General features: G+C 38.6%; 2 protein-coding genes across 2 annotated transcripts; both read right to left on the reverse strand.

The window, feature by feature from the left end:
- Positions 1-6,008: 6,008 nt before the first annotated feature.
- Positions 6,009-7,096, reverse strand: LOC129236950 (serine protease SP24D-like). Its single transcript, XM_054871272.1, has 2 exons — positions 6,811-7,096; positions 6,009-6,746 (listed from the first exon to the last, which is right to left on the reverse strand). Exons 1-2 carry the CDS (start codon positions 7,071-7,073, stop codon positions 6,206-6,208), a joined length of 804 nt encoding a protein of 267 aa, XP_054727247.1. The 5' UTR covers positions 7,074-7,096; the 3' UTR covers positions 6,009-6,205.
- An 8,303-nt stretch (positions 7,097-15,399) lies between these two features.
- Positions 15,400-16,331, reverse strand: LOC129236951 (serine protease SP24D-like). Its single transcript, XM_054871273.1, has 2 exons — positions 16,063-16,331; positions 15,400-15,998 (listed from the first exon to the last, which is right to left on the reverse strand). Exons 1-2 carry the CDS (start codon positions 16,323-16,325, stop codon positions 15,458-15,460), a joined length of 804 nt encoding a protein of 267 aa, XP_054727248.1. The 5' UTR covers positions 16,326-16,331; the 3' UTR covers positions 15,400-15,457.
- Between the last annotated feature and the right edge of the window lie 1,780 nt (positions 16,332-18,111).

Below are 18,111 nucleotides of genomic sequence, written 5' to 3' on the forward strand. Positions count from 1 at the left end.
AGTGCACAGAGTTACTCGCATCATTGAAAACGCTTTTAAGGAAAAAAAGGTGTGCTCTACTGTCTTTCTGGACGTGTCTAAAGCATTTGACAAAGTTGGCCACGATGGGCTCCGCAACAAAATAAATACGCTTCTGCCAACACAATATTATAATATTCTAAAATCGCACCTATCGGTTCGTTTTTTTCCGAATTAAATGCGAAGACACACATTTTGAACTTGAGGAAATAAAAAGCTGGCGTCCCACACCGCACCGTCCTGGGGTCCATTCTCTATATTCGTTTTACATGTGATTTGCCTAATGACACAAATTGCTCCACAGCAACTTTTGCTGACGGCACAGCCTTATTGTCGGTTAGAGAAACTCAGATTGACTCAATCGAAAAACTTCAAATTTATTTAAATAAAATCTCCGAGTGGTCCACTAAATGGCGCATAAAACTAAACGAAATAAAATCGGTCATTTAAACTTCACACAGAAGAAAATCAAATATCTGCCACTACACATAAACGGCGTGCAAATCCCGTACCACAGTACCGCCAAATACTTAGCTATAGTAATATAGATTCCAAAAAAAAGAGGATCAGATGATCAGATTAAAAATTTGTACTGGCTTATGGGCAACCAATCAGCCTTATCCATATACAATAAAATTCTTTTTTGTAAGTAGGTGCTTGAACCAATTTGGACTTATGGGATTTAGCTATGGGGCTGCTCAAGCTCAATCAATATAAAATCCTTACAAAGATTCCAAAATAAGGTACTACGATGCGCTGTTAACGCACTTTGGTACGTCCGCCACACCGATATCGAACGCGACCTTGGCATGGAATCAGTTGCCACTTCGATCAACATAAGCGCTAAGTCTCATGTGAAAAGACTACGCCACCATGTAAATAGCGAAACCTTAGCCCTAATTGATCCCGACAAATGGAAAGAAAGGCTGAAATGACAGCACTACTCTAAGCAGACAGGTCTGCAGAGGCACACCGCAAGGTGGAGTCCTCTCCCCTCTTCTTTGGATTTTGGCAGTAAACTCCCTATAGCTGGCCCTGAAAAGAGAAGGTTGTCACGTCACTGCTTCCGCAGATGACTTAGCAATTGCCGTTAAAGACAAATATCCTAACATCCTTATGGATATTCTGCGCTCTAACATGGCCGCACGTAGAAGCTGGACTGAGAGCAGGGGACTCGATATAAATCCCGCAAAAACTGAAATAATTCTCTTTACAAAGAAACATAATCTCCCCGCTAATTTTGAAAGGTGTGGAGATTCCTTTGAAAGAGAATGTCAATTACCTAGGACTCATATTAGGGAGGAAACTCACGTGGAAATCTAATATTGAGGAAAGATTAAAAAAGGCCAACGTTGCATTAAATACTTGCAAAAAAGCGATCGGTATCAAATGGGGAGTCACCTCGTATTACGCACTGGCTCTATACGTCTGTAGTTAGACCAATCTTAATGTATGGAATACTTGGCTGAAGGCTGAAATGAAAAAAGAAACGTACCAGCTCACGCAGTAGTCCACTTCTCTCCAAGTCTTGTGCAGAGCATTATTAAATTTAGTTGTATTGCACAAAATTAAATCCAAATAGTTCGTTAGTTTGAAATTTCTCAACTAGTTACAATGTAAAAAAAAACCATTTTCACTTAAACCAATTTTCAGAGCACTTTTGCCACTTCGAAAAGGATACCTCTAAAACGAGCTGTTTAAAGGCACCAACTTCAGGCATTGAAAAACGTTGAGCTCCCATTTTATTTTTGATGTGCGGAAACAAGAATACATCATTAGGCGCCAAATAAGGGTTGTAAAGCGGGTGGATGGCTCACTAATTCAATCTTTTGGGTGCTCAAAAACTCCCTTGTCTAAACTGATACGTTGCGTTGAGAAATTGGGAAAGTCTGAACCAGTGGCAATCCGGACAGCCAGAATCACAAGGACCTGCGGATGACTGAAGTGCCCGGATTATGGATGATACTTGAAGAATAGCATTCCAGTATGAAACTTGAACACTTAACACTATTCACAGTAACTGCCTGAAAGTTTTTTTATCCTGAAAACGAATATGACCTTGAAAATGCTCCAGCACGTCAGGATTTTTGGCAATTTGAGGTTAAATAGTCAAAAAATGCAGATTTTTTTTGAGCAAGGTAAAGCTTTTCTTTTAATTTTCCACAACGGCATCGCAAAGTACTACTCTTCAGCTTTAAAATCAATTTTTAAAAATATTTTTTCGATTAATATATATATCCTAAAGTTTCCAATCCAAATAGAATATCAGTCGATTGACTTTGACTAAATTCGAAACTAGGCTGTAAAACATCATCAATATCCTCAGGTGACACAGGGACAGGAAAGCTCGGGCCATGTTCTACCGGCTGATCAACTGATGTAACATTATTTTTATTTTTGGAGTTATATCCACTAACATCTATACAGCAAAAATAACAATCGTCTAAATGGTTTTTTTGCTCTCTCCATACCATGGGTACTGCAAATTTAAAAGCTTTCTTCGTTTTTTTAAACCATTTCCTTAGATCCTCTACACAAACATAACATACTTTATGCGGAACCCAACACTTGTCTTGATTACTGATTTCTAAACCAAAATATGCAAAGTAAACTTTTTTTACAAAGTCAGTAATTTCCCTTTGATGTTTTTTAATGACAAAATTACCACATATGTAGCAAAAAGCGTTAGGAGCATTTTTACAATCACGTTTAACCATTTTAATTTTGAATAAAAAACGCACAGCAATTTGAGGTTATAACTCACTAAAAGAAAGCTAACAGCTGTTAAATTTATAAGAACTACCAACTTAAAAACATTTTTCTTCATTGCCAATCTGATTACATTTTAATAATGTTGCCAACTAAAAAGTATTTAAGAAGTTAAAAATATATCCGATACATTTTGGTACATAAACTTTATTTTTACTTAATTGTAAAATGTGAAAAGTTGATGGGTGATATAACTTTTTAATAATTTTTTTCGTAATCAGGACACCAAATTACAAAGTAATTAGTTAAAATTATCGAAAAAGTTTTTTGGTTGTTGGCCTGTATTATCATTCGCCCAAATGCGGCAATTCTGCTTATTGACGAAACCACTGAGGTGAAAATGTGCCTCATCACTGAAGATGATTTTCTTCGAAATTTCTTCACTATTGCCATTTCCTGCCTCCATTCTGACCATTGACGACGTTTGAAATTATCAAGAGGCTTTAGTTCTTGAGTCAATTGCACCTTGTAAGCGTGTAAATGCAAGTCTTTATGCATAATGTTCATCAACGACGAGCGTGAGAGGTGCAATTGTTGGGCACGCCGACGGGTTGAGGTGGACGGCTCTTCAACCACTCTATAGCGAACAGCAGCAATATTTTCTGCAGTACGAGCTGTACACGCATGCACTGGTGTTTCCACATCTCCTACAGACCCGGTTTGCTCAATCTTTTGCACCATTTTTCCGATTGTACGCACATTTGGACGATTAAATTGACCTGTTTTCATAATAAGCCTGAATAACTTTAACGCATTGCTCGATTATGTATCTTTCCATGGTTCAAATTAAGTTAGTCTGAAATTGAAAAATGTCAAATGAAATGCAGAAAAAACTTGACGTTTAGGTGGTGGTTCACATTCAACATCGGTCCTTGAAATTTAACCACCCTTTATATGACAAGTATCAAGCTTGAACCCTTTTGAGCGTATCAAGAACACTTCAGCACATCTTATTGATTCACGATTTTTAATTGCTACTTTTTTTTGTGGAATGGGTCACTTGGTCTAAAAATCCACATTATTTTTCGAGATGTCACCAAATAATGGTTCTGTATTAAAGAAAAAACGTAAAACGTTCGCTGCCGCTATTAAGAAATTTTGATCCAGGTGCTTGTTTTTTATTTTCGAAAGAAAAAAAGAGTTCATTGGACGTAAATCCTCCGGCGTTGTAGTGACGAAATGGATAGGCAAGCAATTTCAACAAGAGATGCAACTTCAACAAGAGATGCAACTCGGAAGAAATTTCAACAAGAGATGCAACTCGCAGTGACAAAGATATGAAAAAACCAGAAATAATCGTCTAATGCTGCAGGCTACCATGTTTCAAGCCCCGGCGAAGTCGATCAGCTTCTGTCTGTTACCGGATATTTCGTAGTGCAGGCTGAGTTTCCCGACGGTGCGACCAAATATTCCCTCTTTGCTCACCTTGGTATTGAAGTCGCCAAGCACGATTTTCAAGTTGTGGCGGGGGCAGCGCTCATAAGAACGTTCCAGGCGCTAATAGTAGCAATCTATGGGGCCACCATCCTCTTCCGTCGGGGCGTGCGAGATGTTGAAAAATCTCGCTTTGAAGCGAGACACTCGTCCACCGGAGTGAACGGCAAAACGCTCCTTTACCTGGCAGCTGTAGTAGACGTCGCAAGGTAATATGTTTTTCTTGCCTTGCCCCGTCCATCGCATCTTTTGGATGGCAGTTATGTCAGCCTTTGTTCTTACGAGCACGTCAACCAGCTGGGCAGAGGCACCTTCTCCATTAAGTTCTCATTCGATACTTTGTTTTCGTTTTCATCGGAGGTATTTTTACATTGCAGCGCGCAGCGTGCAGATATACTAGGCTGTTTCACCTTCTCATATTAGCGCGCTCCCAAACGGGTGTTCGGAAGCTACCCTGAGAATACTTGGGTGAAAGCCCGAAGTTGTGAGCTGCTTGGACCATATGCAGAAGAATTGGCCTGACCACTCCCAATCGGAAGGCGTTCAAAGACTTTCCCGACTTGCGTGAACTTCTACATATGGAGCCATCCTTCCATATTGTACTTACTTTGAAGTTCATTGGGATTTATATGTTAATAAAACCGCCAATACCTGTTCGATTTAAAAATTGGTTTTTGTTTTTCACAGATTGTATAAACTCTTAGTGTTTCTAAAACTTTTTGCATATTGAGGACATTTTCTGTGCAAGAAAAAATGCTTTAAGGGGTTACGCCACTCTAGCTACTGTAAAAAAGCAGTTTTTTAAGGATTTTTTTTACATTGAAAGAAAGGTGCTAGGAAAAAACTGTTTAAGTATATTATTAAGCATGTATTTAAGTGTAATTACAAATATTTTTATTGAAAAATATTACAAAATGGCGCCTTTGGAGTGAATCTCTGAACGCGCCCTGCGAAAAAGGCACTTCACGGCACGCAGTACAACTGACGTAAATGTCCACCTAAACCAAATTAAAAACATTCTTCTCAATCGACGTGAGTATAGCTGTAGAAATACGTACGGGATTTTAGAAATATTGAAATTTGTGTATTTTGCAGATGTTTGAAGTCAAAAGTAGAATTTTTCGTCTAAAATGGAACCGTTAATTGTTTATAAAAATTTTTCTAATCAATTAATAAAAAAATCCGTACGTATTTCAGTGCGGAATAATGTTCTAAAGATCCTTGTACAATTACAAGTGAAAATATTAAAAATTGTTTGTGTTATGCTGCTTGCCGTTTTGAAAAATCACGTTTTGAGATAAACACGGTTTAAATTTGTATAGTCGGTTCAGAGACGTCAGAGGCGCTCGCGCAAAAGTGCGAAATATTAGAGATAAACATTTTTTTCACGCATAGGACTTTTTGTTTTATATTCTAAAGAGTTTAAAGCATCTTTTAAGCAAAAAAAAAAAAATTCGATATTTTGAAAATCCTAGAGTGGCCTAACCCCTTAAAATATCTACAGATCGATGTGACGAGGGTTACTATTTACATTTCTGGCTTAACAATGGGACAATGAACATTGGCAGAACGTTGGTGAACCGTTGAAAACAGCTTTATTGCTTCTCAAAATATTCTCCCAGATGGCCAATACACTTTTGCAGTCGTCTGTACAAATTTTTGAAACAATTTATTCAGTCGCGCTTCCAGGGCATTTTTTGAATTGTGTGGAATCCAACGCGAACACATCTTTTTTACCACAAAAAATATTTCACTCTTGCGACCTAGCTTTCCATTACTCACAATCATTTACACAAGCACAATTATTTTTATTTAGCAAAAACAGTACTCAGAAAGAAAATTGGAAGATTCATTGTCGCCACCTTGTATAATTGAATGAAAATAGCAATTTTAACTCCTTTTTACCTGCTGATACACAAACCGAAGTTGATTGAGTGAAATTTTATTATTTTAATTTCTAACAGGAAAAATGTTTGCTTTTTACTCAAGAAGCACAAGTACAATCGACGTCAGAATTTGCCCGTATCCAATCTCGTGTAACAACAATATTCGTAAAGCCATCTGGTATACTGCTTCCACAGCCATTAACATTAAAAGATGCCACACCTATAATCACACCATTGCAAGCCGCCGGGCCACCAGAATCGCCACCGCAAACCCCATTACCAACACTCTTGTCAAGACATCTCATTGAGTCCGCCAGTGTGGTCATACGTTTGACGCACGTATCATGATTTAGAGCAAGCACTGTATTATACTGTAACGTTGTGGCCAGACCACCGCTCGACACACCACCCCACCCTGTTATTATGACTGACGAGTTTTCGGGTACTTCGACGCTGGCAAGTAGTATTGGTTTTATGTCATCGGTGAAATCAAGCGATTGATTAAGTCTCAGCAAAGCTATATCGTAGTTGAATGAACTATATTCAGGATGTATTTTCACCTCAGCGACTGATGTCACCACACCGCCTGAGTTGAACGTCACAGTGCCGGCACGTACCGAGAAGTTCGATGCGGAATAACTGTAGAGTAGAGCGTTTAAAGTAAAGAGATAGACAAATGCAAAGGCTGTTATAGGATATTTACCCGCTCACACAGTGAGCTGCTGTCACAACATAATTTCTTGAGATGATCGCGCCACCACAAACGACGATATAGCCATCACCATTGCGTGTCACCAACACTTGGTAAGGAAATTGTCCTTCAACAGCGTCTTGGCCACCATAAATGCGACCTTGTGGTGACAGAAACGGGACAGCGACGGTGGTGCCATTCGTTGCAGCAGTGCAGCCTGTTGCCGCTACTGCAGCAATGATACAAATTACGAGTGGAAAATTCTTAATTTCCATGTCTGCTTTGGTGCATCGTCAAGAACAATGTAAGTGTTCACCCCTTTTTTGGCTCGTTTTATACTAGGCGCTTTTTCTAATTAGTGCTAGTAAATCAATTTTTGAAAAGCCATTAAAAAATAGTTTACACCCATCCGCCGTCTCAGTTGCTCATTTGATTAGATAACCTGTTTACAAAGTTTGCTAAGAAAGCAAGGTAAGTTTTTTACTTAATTCTATAATGACCTGGGATATCATTACTTATATTAGGTAAGATTAGATAACTTGCTTACAAAATTAGCTAAGAAGGAAAGTCGATGGCCTAGATACTACTTTTTTCCAATAGAGAAAGTACATAATCAAGGCCATTCTCGGCTAATTTTGGCTTTCAATCGCATTAATTGCCCCACTGATAGCGCTCGATGAAATATTAAAAATATTGATCCCGCGATAGTCAACATAGATAGCAGGTCGCTCTTCTGGTGAATTTAGCTGAGCACAACTGAATTTCAATTGTGAAACTTTCCTCCAAAGGCGTTCTGTACCAGCTCAAGTAGAAGTCCACTTCTCTCCAAGTCTTGTGCAGAGCATTATTAAATTTAGTTGTATTGCACAAAATTAAATCCAAATAGTTCGTTAGTTTGAAATTTCTCAACTAGTTACAATGTAAAAAAAACCCATTTTCACTTAAACCTATTTTCAGAGCACTTTTGCCACTCCGAAAAAGATACCTCTAAAATGAGCCTTTTTAAAGGCACCAACTTCAGGCATTGAAAAATGTTGAGCTCCCATTTTATTTTTGATGTTCGGAAACAAGACTAAATTATTAGGTGCCAAATAAGGGTTGTAAAGCGGGTGGATGGCTCACTAATTCAATCTTTTGGGTGCTCAAAAACTCGTTTGTCTAAACTGACACATGAGAACTCGCATTGTCTTGGAGTGATTTGGAATGATTTTTCTACGGTGGTTGGTTTTCCTTCATTCTCCGAAAACGTCTGGTAAAAAAATGGTTGTGTACCTTTCAGAAGTTTCAAGGTTCCCCGTTGGTGCTTGTGCAGTTGTGACATGGTGAAATTTTCCGAAAAACAGGCGACCATTTGTTTTGCGTTGCCTCTTCCGCGAAGTGTTTTGCTGAATTACAGGTAAGCTCGTCTTGGAACACTCATATTGTTGATTGCTGTCTTGTTTCCGGTTCATATGGATGTATCGAAGATTTTCCACCAGCTAGAATGTCATATATGTATGTGCTTTAAACCACCACGACTAAATTTCTTAAACATTTCTTTGCACCAATCGAGACGAGTACATTTTAATTATTAAGTTATGCGGTACTCAACGAGAGAGTTGGTGAATCACTGCCACGTCCAGCGAAAAAAGTATTCATGCTTCAAAGGTGCACAACATATTCTTTGGATCAGAAGCGTGCCATTTACTATGAACTCCTTAAACCATCTGAAACCATCACTGGCGATCGTTATCGACTGCAGTTAATGCGTTTGAATCGAGCTCTCAAAGAAAAGCAGCCGGAATGGGACGATAGACATGACAAACTGATTTTGCTGCATGGCAACGCCAGGCCACACGTTGCTAAATCGGCCCAGAAATGAGGACTGAATTGGGAATCTTGCCCCACCCGCCGTATTCCCCAGACATTGCAGCTTCGGATTACCTGTTGGGATCTGTTCCGATCAATGCAGTCAGCCCTTATTGTAGAGCGGGTCACTTCTTACGAGAGCATCGGCAACTGGCTCAACGAATGGATCAATCAAAATAACTCGAAGTTTTCGTCAGAGGAATGCTGTATGCTGCCTAAAATATGGAGTAAAGTTGTAGCTTCCAATGGAAAATACTTCACATAAAATCATGTATTATTTAATTTTTTAAATAATTCGTAATTTTGGCTAAGAAAGGACAGAAACTTATTCCCATATCCAATAAAAAATCAAATTGATGAGTCTTCTGCTAGGCAGTACTGATTTGACACTCAATGAATTCCTGTTACTCCTGCAAATTAGAAATAAAATGCGAGCACAACATTTTTCGTTGAACGTCTTCTATTAAAACAGAAGAGAAATAGTCAAAATATTGAGCTGCTATCGTTCTGTGGCTGTAAATATTAATTCGAAATTCGTTAGTTAAAAAGTTCCCTTTGCTTCTGAATTCTTTAGCACCCATAAAGGTCAATATTTTCCTCTGTACGACCGCCGTAGCCGAATAGATTGGTGCGTGACTACCATTCGGAATTCACGTATGTTCGCATTTCGGTGAAACACCAAAATGAAGAAAAGCATTTTTCTAATAGCGGTCACCACTCGGCAGGCAATGATAAACTTCCGAGTGTATTTCTGCCATGAAAAAGCTTCTCATAAAAAAAATATATGCCGTTCGGAGTCGGCATAAAACAGTAGGTCCCTCCATTTGTGGAACAACATCAAGACGCGCGCCACAAGTAGGAGAAGGAGCCCGGCCAAACACCCAAAAAAAGTGTACGCGTCAATTACATACACACAACAGCTTGAGCGTAAACTTTCAGCTGTAACAATGTAAAATATAAATCCTCTTATTTATGCTTGAACACTTCTTTTAACCTTGCATTATCCTTTCAAGCAATTTAAAGCAATTACTTACAGTTTTCATTCTCACTTGATTAAAATGGTTTATTTTACAAGCATATACATACTTAAATAAGTAGTTTACACTTTTGCATATCTGCATATGAGAGCAAACGCCAGCAGGGGTTATGCAAGGAGTGGCGGCGAGGTGACGTGACGCAGATGCACATGTGGGTGCACGTAATCAGAATTTAAAATGTAGTATCTTACTTTCCCTAAAGTTTTGTTTTACATTTGCGTTTTGAGCGTGATGAATTATCTGGTAAACTTTTTTGTGTTTTTTTATACAAATAAACATCAACGACGTCAATCGCTAAAGTTTCCTTCACATACAGCCTTCATTTATTGTCGCACACTTGACATCAAAAAGCCAAAACTGTAATCTGTTTAATATGATATATGCCAAAATGTATGCTACAAATTTGTACTTACTCATATTCTCATTCATTCATACACTCATCTATTCATTTAACTTTTATACCAATGCAGGCATTCGAGGTGTGATCGCCTACATGCGCGCTTTCTACACACACTGCTGCTGGTGTGGCTATAAAAGGGCGTTTGCTCGTAAAATACACATTACAATCACAAACCTTTGCTCTCACGTCTGCAAGTACATATACCACACTGCATACATACATATAATACGAGTATTACACACTTACATGAAGCATGCAAGTTTAAAACACTTTTTCCGTCGGTTGAGTGTTAATGCTTTTACGTCATATGTGCTGTGTGGACTTTTACGCAAATTGAGGGTTTTCAATTCATACTTTGCTTACTGGTGTTTTTAATTTTGCTCTACTTCTGACGCTGTGAAAAGCGTGGTTCTACTTATGACTTTCTGCTTGCGAAAAAGTACGTAAAACACCATTTGAAATTTTTTATTTACGCTGATTAGCTTATTCAGGAATAATCTGCTTAGCACTTTGTTTCATTTTAATTTTTCTTACTCTATAAATTTTTTTCTGTATGCTTCAAAATGCGGTTTTGCGCGCATCTGACGCCCACAAGTCTGTGTAAGTCAGCAAAACATTAATTTTCTAAACTTCCCAGTAGAAAAAAAGGAGTGAAAAGCGATTACGGAAGCTCTTCTTTGGAATCGGGAGGGCCTTACCATCTCCATGATTACCTTAATTATTTTTTATATGAAATGAGCCAAAACGCAAGGCATTGCATTTTCGCTTGCGACGGAACATCTTATAGAAGGTGTTATTGCAAGTCATTATGCCACCGCTTGTACGAGAATGCTTTTGAGAAGGAGCTGTCTTCAAGCGCTTCACAAACGCCTGGCAGTATGCCCTTCTTGCTCGCTTACTTTGTAAGGGCTGCAGGAAGCCGTCTTTGTCATGTGATGTTATCTTACTTCCAAACAGCAACGATAATTTCAAAAAATTATTTTAATTTTAATAATTATAAGTATTTTAATAGATGATTTATTTATTTATTTATTTTTTATAAATATGAATTTTAAACAAAAAAGATAAATAAATGTAATTAAATTATTATATATGAACTTAATGATAATAACCGAGTGGATAACATTTTCTTTCTGTCGGTGGTGATTGAAACATCTATTTTCCCATTAACAAGTGCATGGGCTCCAACGGAAATTGTGTGATCATTTTTATGCAAATTGTTTGTAGACCTTTGATTATTTTTAAACATCTCTTTGTGAAAATCAAGTTGTTTTCTTTCATTAAAGTCATTGTCGGTTCTTAATAGCGATGATTTAGTTTTGAAAGTTGTAACATTTTTAATTCTTTCCCCTCTCTGGTAACATTTACCGCAGCCTGCTAAAGCGTTATGACCCATAGTATCACACTTGAAGGAACGTGCTGGTGTATCACATATAAAAGCTCTGATTTCGAATTTAAATTCCCGGCTATTCAGCACAAGGTCATTTAATTAATTTAATTTACACTCACTCTTTTTATTATAAATTTTACTTAAGTTATTTCTAACTTTCCGAAGCACGTCTTTTCATCACAAAAATACACTTTTAATAAATTTACAGAAATGAACGCGTCACTTTTTTTTGTTTGTACCGCCTACTGTAAATTTCGACAATTGTGTAGGTACAAACGTTAGCTCGACAGTTTATTTTGTAACACCTTGCCTACTCACTTCTCGAGAAGGAGCACTGGAAGCGCTCTGTGAGCAGTGCTGTTGACATAAGCATTTCACTTGCTTAGAAGCTGTTCTGTAATAGCTTATGAAGGCAAGATATTGCACCATTTCTTTCTGGGTTGTGATTACCAATTTGAACACAAACACACTAAGCTTCCTATCTACTCGTGGCCTTGAACCCAGGAATTGCACATTTCGGAAGCATGCCACGAGTTGAATGGATAGTTGTGTGTGAATGTGTAAGCAAAAATGTTTGCTGCTGAAGTGAAATGCGTTGAGAAGTTAGGAAAGTCTGAACCAGTGACAAACCGGACAGCCAGAATCACAAGGACCTGCGGATGACTGTAGTGCCCGGGTTATGGATGATACTTGAAGAATAGAATTCCAGTATGAAACTTGAACACTAAACACTATTCACAGTAACTGCCTGACCAGCCTCATTTTCGATTGACTTTGACTAAATTCGAAACTAGACTGTAAAACATCATCAATATTCTCAGGTGACACAGGGACAGGAAAGCTCGGGCCATGTTCTACCGGCTGATCAACTGATGTAACATTAGGATAGATAATAGCTTTTTTTATTTTTGGAGTTATATCCACTAACATCTATACAGCAAAAATAACAATCGTCTAAATGGTTTTTTTGCTCTCTCCATACCATGGGTACTGCAAATTTAAAAGCTTTCTTCGTTTTTTTAAACCATTTCCTTAGATCCTCTACACAAACATAACATACTTTATGCGGAACCCAACACTTGTCTTGATTACTGATTTCTAAACCAAAATATGCAAAGTAAACTTTTTTTACAAAGTCAGTAATTTCCCTTTGATGTTTTTTAATGACAAAATTACCACATATGTAGCAAAAAGCGTTAGGAGCATTTTTACAATCACGTTTAACCATTTTAATTTTGAATAAAAAACGCACAGCAATTTGAGGTTATAACTCACTAAAAGAAAGCTAACAGCTGTTAAATTTATAAGAACTACCAACTTAAAAACATTTTTCTTCATTGCCAATCTGATTACATTTTAATAATGTTGCCAACTAAAAAGTATTTAAGAAGTTAAAAATATATCCGATACATTTTGGTACATAAACTTTATTTTTACTTAATTGTAAAATGTGAAAAGTTGATGGGTGATATAACTTTTTAATAATTTTTTTCGTAATCAGGACACCAAATTACAAAGTAATTAGTTAAAATTATCGAAAAAGTTTTTTGGTTGTTGGCCTGTATTATCATTCGCCCAAATGCGGCAATTCTGCTTATTGACGAAACCACTGAGGTGAAAATGTGCCTCATCATTGAAGATGATTTTCTTCGAAAATTGGTCATTCACTATTGCCATTTCCTGCCTCCATTCTGACCATTGACGACGCTTGAAATGGTCAAGAGGCTTTAGTTCTTGAGTCAATTGCACCTTGTAAGCGTGTAAATGCAAGTCTTTATGCATAATGTTCATCAACGACGAGCGTGAGAGGTGCAATTGTTGGGCACGCCGACGGGTTGAGGTGGACGGCTCTTCAACCACTCTATAGCGAATAGCAGCAATATTTTCTGCAGTACGAGCTGTACACGCATGCACTGGTGTTTCCACATCTCCTACAGACCCGGTTTGCTCAATCTTTTGCACCATTTTTCCGATTGTACGCACATTTGGACGATTAAATTGACCTGTTTTCATAATAAGCCTGAATAACTTTAACGCATTGCTCGATTGTGTATCTTTCCATGGTTCAAATTGAGATAGTCTGAAATTGACAAATGTCAAATGAAATGCAGAAAAAACTAGACGTTTAGGTGGTGGTTCACATTCAACATCGGTCCTTGGAAATTTAACCACCCTTTATATGATAAGTATCAAGCTTCAACCATTTTGAGCATATCAAGAACACTTCAGCACATCTTATTGATTCACGATTTTTAATTGCTACTTTTTTTTGTGGAAACGGTCACTTGGTCTAAAAATCCACATTATTTTTCGAGATGTCACCAAATAATGGTTCTGTATTAAAGAAAAAACGTAAAATGTTCGCTGCCGCTATTAAGAAATTTTGATCCAGGTGCTAACAGAGTATTTTGTTTTTTATTTTCGAAAGAAAAAAAGAGTTCATTGGACATAAATCCTCCGGCCTTGTAGTGACGAAATGGATAGGCAAGCAATTTCAACAAGAGATGCAACTTCAACAAGAGATGCAACTCGGAAGAAATTTCAACAAGAGATGCAACTCGCAGTGACAAAGATGTAAAAAAACCAGAAATAATCGTCTAATGCTGCAGGCTACCATGTTTCAAGCCCCGGCGAAGTCGATCAGCTTCTGTCTGTTACCGGATATTTCGTAGTGCAGGCTGAGTTTCCCGACGGTGCGACCAAATATTCCCTCTTTGCTCACCTTGGTATTGAATTCGCCAAGCACGATTTTCATGTTGTGGCGGGGGCAGCGCTCATAAGAACGTTCCAGGCGCTCATAGTAGCAATCTATGGGCCCACTATCCTCTTCCGTCGGGGCGTGCGAGATGTTGAAAAATCTCGCTTTGAAGCGAGACACTCGTCCACCGGAGTGAACGGCAAAACGCTCCTTTACCTGGCAGCTGTAGTAGACGTCGCAAGGTAATATGTTTTTCTTGCCTTGCCCCGTCCATCGCATCTTTTGGATGGCAGTTATGTCAGCCTTTGTTCTTACGAGCACGTCAACCAGCTGGGCAGAGGCACCTTCTCCATTAAGTTCTCGTTCGAGACTTTGTTTTCGTTTTCATGGGTGGTATTTTTACATTGCAGCGCGCAGCGTGCAGATATACTAGGCTGTTTCACCTTCTCACATTAGCGCGCTCCCAAACGGGTGTTCGGAAGCTACGCTGAGAATACTTGGGTGAAACCCCGAAGTTGTGAGCTGCTTGGACCATATGCAGAAGAATTGGCCTGACCACTCCCAATCGGAAGGCGTTCAAAGACTTTCCCGACTTGCGTGAACTTCTACATATGGAGCCATCCTTCCATATTGTACTTACTTTGAAGTTCATTGGGATTTATATGTTAATAAAACCGCCAATACCTGTTCGATTTAAAAATTGTTTTTTGTTTTTCACAGATTGTATAAACTCTTAGTGTTTCTAAAACTTTTTGCATATTGAGGACATTTTCTGTGCAAGAAAAAATGCTTTAAAATATCTACAGATCGATGTGACGAGGGTTACTATTTACATTTCTGGCTTAACAATGGGACAATGAACATTGGCAGAACGTTGGTGAACCGTTGAAAACAGCTTTATTGCTTCTCAAAATATTCTCCCAGATGGCCAATACACTTTTGCAGTCGTCTGTACAAATTTTTGAAACAATTTATTCAGTTGCGCTTCCAGGGCATTTTTTGAATTGTGTGGAATCCAACGCGAACACATCTTTTTTACCACAAAAAATATTTCACTCTTGCGACCTAGCTTTCCATTACTCACAATCATTTACACAAGCACAATTATTTTTATTTAGCAAAAACAGTACTCAGAAAGAAAATTGGAAGATTCATTGTCGCCACCTTGTATAATTGAATGAAAGTAGCAATTTTAACTCCTTTTTACCTGCTGATACACAAACCGAAGTTGATTGAGTGAAATTTTATTATTCTAATTTCGAACAGAACAAATTTTTGCTTTTTACTCAAGAAGCACAAGTACAATCGACGTCAGAATTTGCCCGTATCCAATCTCGTGTAACAACAATATTCGTAAAGCCATCTGGTATACTGCTTCCACAGCCATTAACACCAAAAGATGCCACACCTATAATCACTCCATTGCAAGCCGCCGGACCCCCAGAATCGCCACCACAAATGCCATTACCAACACTCTTGCCAAGACATCTCATTGAGTCCGCCAGTGTGGTCATATGTTTGACGCACGTATCATGATTTAGCGCAAGCACTGTATTATACTGTAACGTTGTGGCCAGACCACCACTCGACACACCACCCCACCCTGTTATTATGACTGACGAGTTTTCGGGTACTTCGACGCTGGCCAGTAGTATTGGTTTTATTTCATCGGTGAAATCAAGCGATTGATTGAGTCTCAGCAAAGCTATATCGTAGTTGAATGAACTATATTCAGGATGTATTTTCACCTCAGCGACTGGTGTCACCACACCGCCTGAGTTGAACGTCACAGTGCCGGCACGTACCGAGAAGTTCGATGCGGAATAACTGTAGAGTAGAGCGTTTAAAGTAAAGAGATAGAAAAATGCAAAGGCTGTTATAGGATATTTACCCGCTCACACAGTGAGCTGCTGTCACAACATAATTTCTTGAGATGATCGCGCCACCACAAACGACGATATAGCCATCACCATTGCGTGTCACCAACACTTGGTAAGGAAATTGTCCTTCAGCAGCGTCTTGGCCACCATAAATGCGACCTTGTGATGACAGAAACGGGACAGCGACGGTGGTGCCATTCGTTGCAGCATTGCAGCCTGTTGCCGCTACTGCAGCAATGATACAAATTACGAGTGGAAAATTCTTAATTTCCATGTCTGCTTTGGTGCATCGTCAAGAACAATGTAAGTGTTCACCCCTTTTTTGGCTCGTTTTATACTAGGCGCTTTTTCTAATTAGTGCTAGTAAATCAATTTTTGAATAGCCATTAAAAAATAGTTTACACCCATCCGCCGTCTCAGTTGCTCATTTGATTAGATAACCTGTTTACAAAGTTTGCTAGGAAAGCAGGGTAAGTTTTTTACTTAATTCTATAATGACCTGGGATATCATTGCTTATATTAGGTAAGATTAGATAACTTGCTTACAAAATTAGCTAAGAAGGAAAGTCGGTGGCCTACTTTTTTCCAATAGAGAAAGTACATAATCAAGGCCATTCTCGGCTAATTTTGGCTTTCAATCGCATTAATTGCCCCACTGATAGCGCTGGATGGTGATATCGCTTAAATGCAAAATTAAATAAAGCGCTCGATGAAATATTAAAAATATTGATCCCGCGATAGTCAACACAGATAGCAGGTCGCTCTTCTGGTGAATTTAGCTGAGCACAACTGAATTCCAATTGTGAGACTTTCCTCCAAAGGTGTTTTGCATAGGAAGTGCTCGAGTTTTATCAGCTCCTATTGTTGTTGTCGTTGTTGTTGTTATTGTTATTGTTGTTGAAGTGGTTGAGTATTTCCACTGAAATAATCCTAATTAGTGACTGGGACCGTTTTATTTACTACCACCGTCCTCGTATAATGATGTTTTTTTGTTCTTGTTTTTGTTTTTTTTTCTGTGTTTATTTTTTTTTTTTTTTTTGTTTTTGTTTTTGTTTTTTTTGTTATTCTAAGTCAAATCCATTTAATGAGGTTCAAGTATAGCATCAAATTCTTTATCTCGATGTCTGAGATCTCATTAATTTGCTGCAAGAAGGGCTTACCAAAGGAGCGGAGTCGTGCCCAAGCTAGCCCTGGAAATTCACATAAGTAGTGGAAAAGACTTTCCTTCGCACCTTCGGCTTGACAGCTCCTGCAGATAGGATTGATGGGTAGATTGAGTCTAGCTGCATGATCTACTTTCCAATGACCTGTAAGGGTTGCAGTCATCCTAACAGATCATTCGTCCTTTGGATGTTGTATGACGGCCATGTGTTTTTTGTTGTAAAACATGTAGTTAATTGCTTCCATCTTCTTTCGGCTTAAGCATGATAGTGTGAAGCAATGGACGCTTTTAATGTGTTGAGTGGGGTGGAGACTGCCACCGCCTCTGCTATTTCTAGTGTCGAGCCTTTTCTTGTTAGCTCATCCGCTATCTCATTATCCCGTATGTTCCTGTGACCGGGAACCCATATCAGGGTGATTTCAAGCCAATGACTAAGAATATCCAGCTCCTCTCTACACTGTAAGACTAGTTTGGATGAAATGGAGTTGGACTGCTTGACTGTCTGACAAGATAGCTACTCGTGCACCAACTTTCTGTAGTGTTTTAGTGATTTGCATGCTTCTCTGATCGCTAACAGTACCGTAAAGCCTTTCTTGAAGTTTAAATCGGGGACTGTGTAGTCTGATCTGTTTTTGAGCAGCGAGGGTCCCTGGAGGATCTTACTGTGACCGTACGACCTTGTTGTCCAGCTTCCTATGTCTCTGAGTCTCACTGCGTTGCAAGTAGCTATTGTTTTAATGTATAAGTCTAATTGTAGCAGATGAGTTAGTACGTTGAGCGCTTCAGTAGGACGGGTTCTAAGCGCTATTGTAGTTAAGATACACGATGTACTTTGTATCTTGTTCAGCTTAGTTTTGTTGTATTTCTTTTCTGTTGCAGGCCACCAAACTAGTGCCGC

The sequence above is a fragment of the Anastrepha obliqua genome, chromosome 2 (assembly GCF_027943255.1).
Source record: "Anastrepha obliqua isolate idAnaObli1 chromosome 2, idAnaObli1_1.0, whole genome shotgun sequence".
Taxonomy (NCBI): Eukaryota; Metazoa; Arthropoda; class Insecta; order Diptera; family Tephritidae; genus Anastrepha; species Anastrepha obliqua.

Bases quoted from the DNA above. Each gene is read 5' to 3' on its own strand.
- LOC129236950 (XM_054871272.1), bottom strand. From the start codon at position 7,073: ATGGAAATTAAGAATTTTCCACTCGTAATTTGTATCATTGCTGCAGTA. The intron at 6,747-6,810 runs GTAAATATCCTA...TCTACTCTACAG, and splicing joins GCAGCTCACTGTGTGAGCGG to TTATTCCGCATCGAACTTCT.
- LOC129236951 (XM_054871273.1), bottom strand. From the start codon at position 16,325: ATGGAAATTAAGAATTTTCCACTCGTAATTTGTATCATTGCTGCAGTA. The intron at 15,999-16,062 runs GTAAATATCCTA...TCTACTCTACAG, and splicing joins GCAGCTCACTGTGTGAGCGG to TTATTCCGCATCGAACTTCT.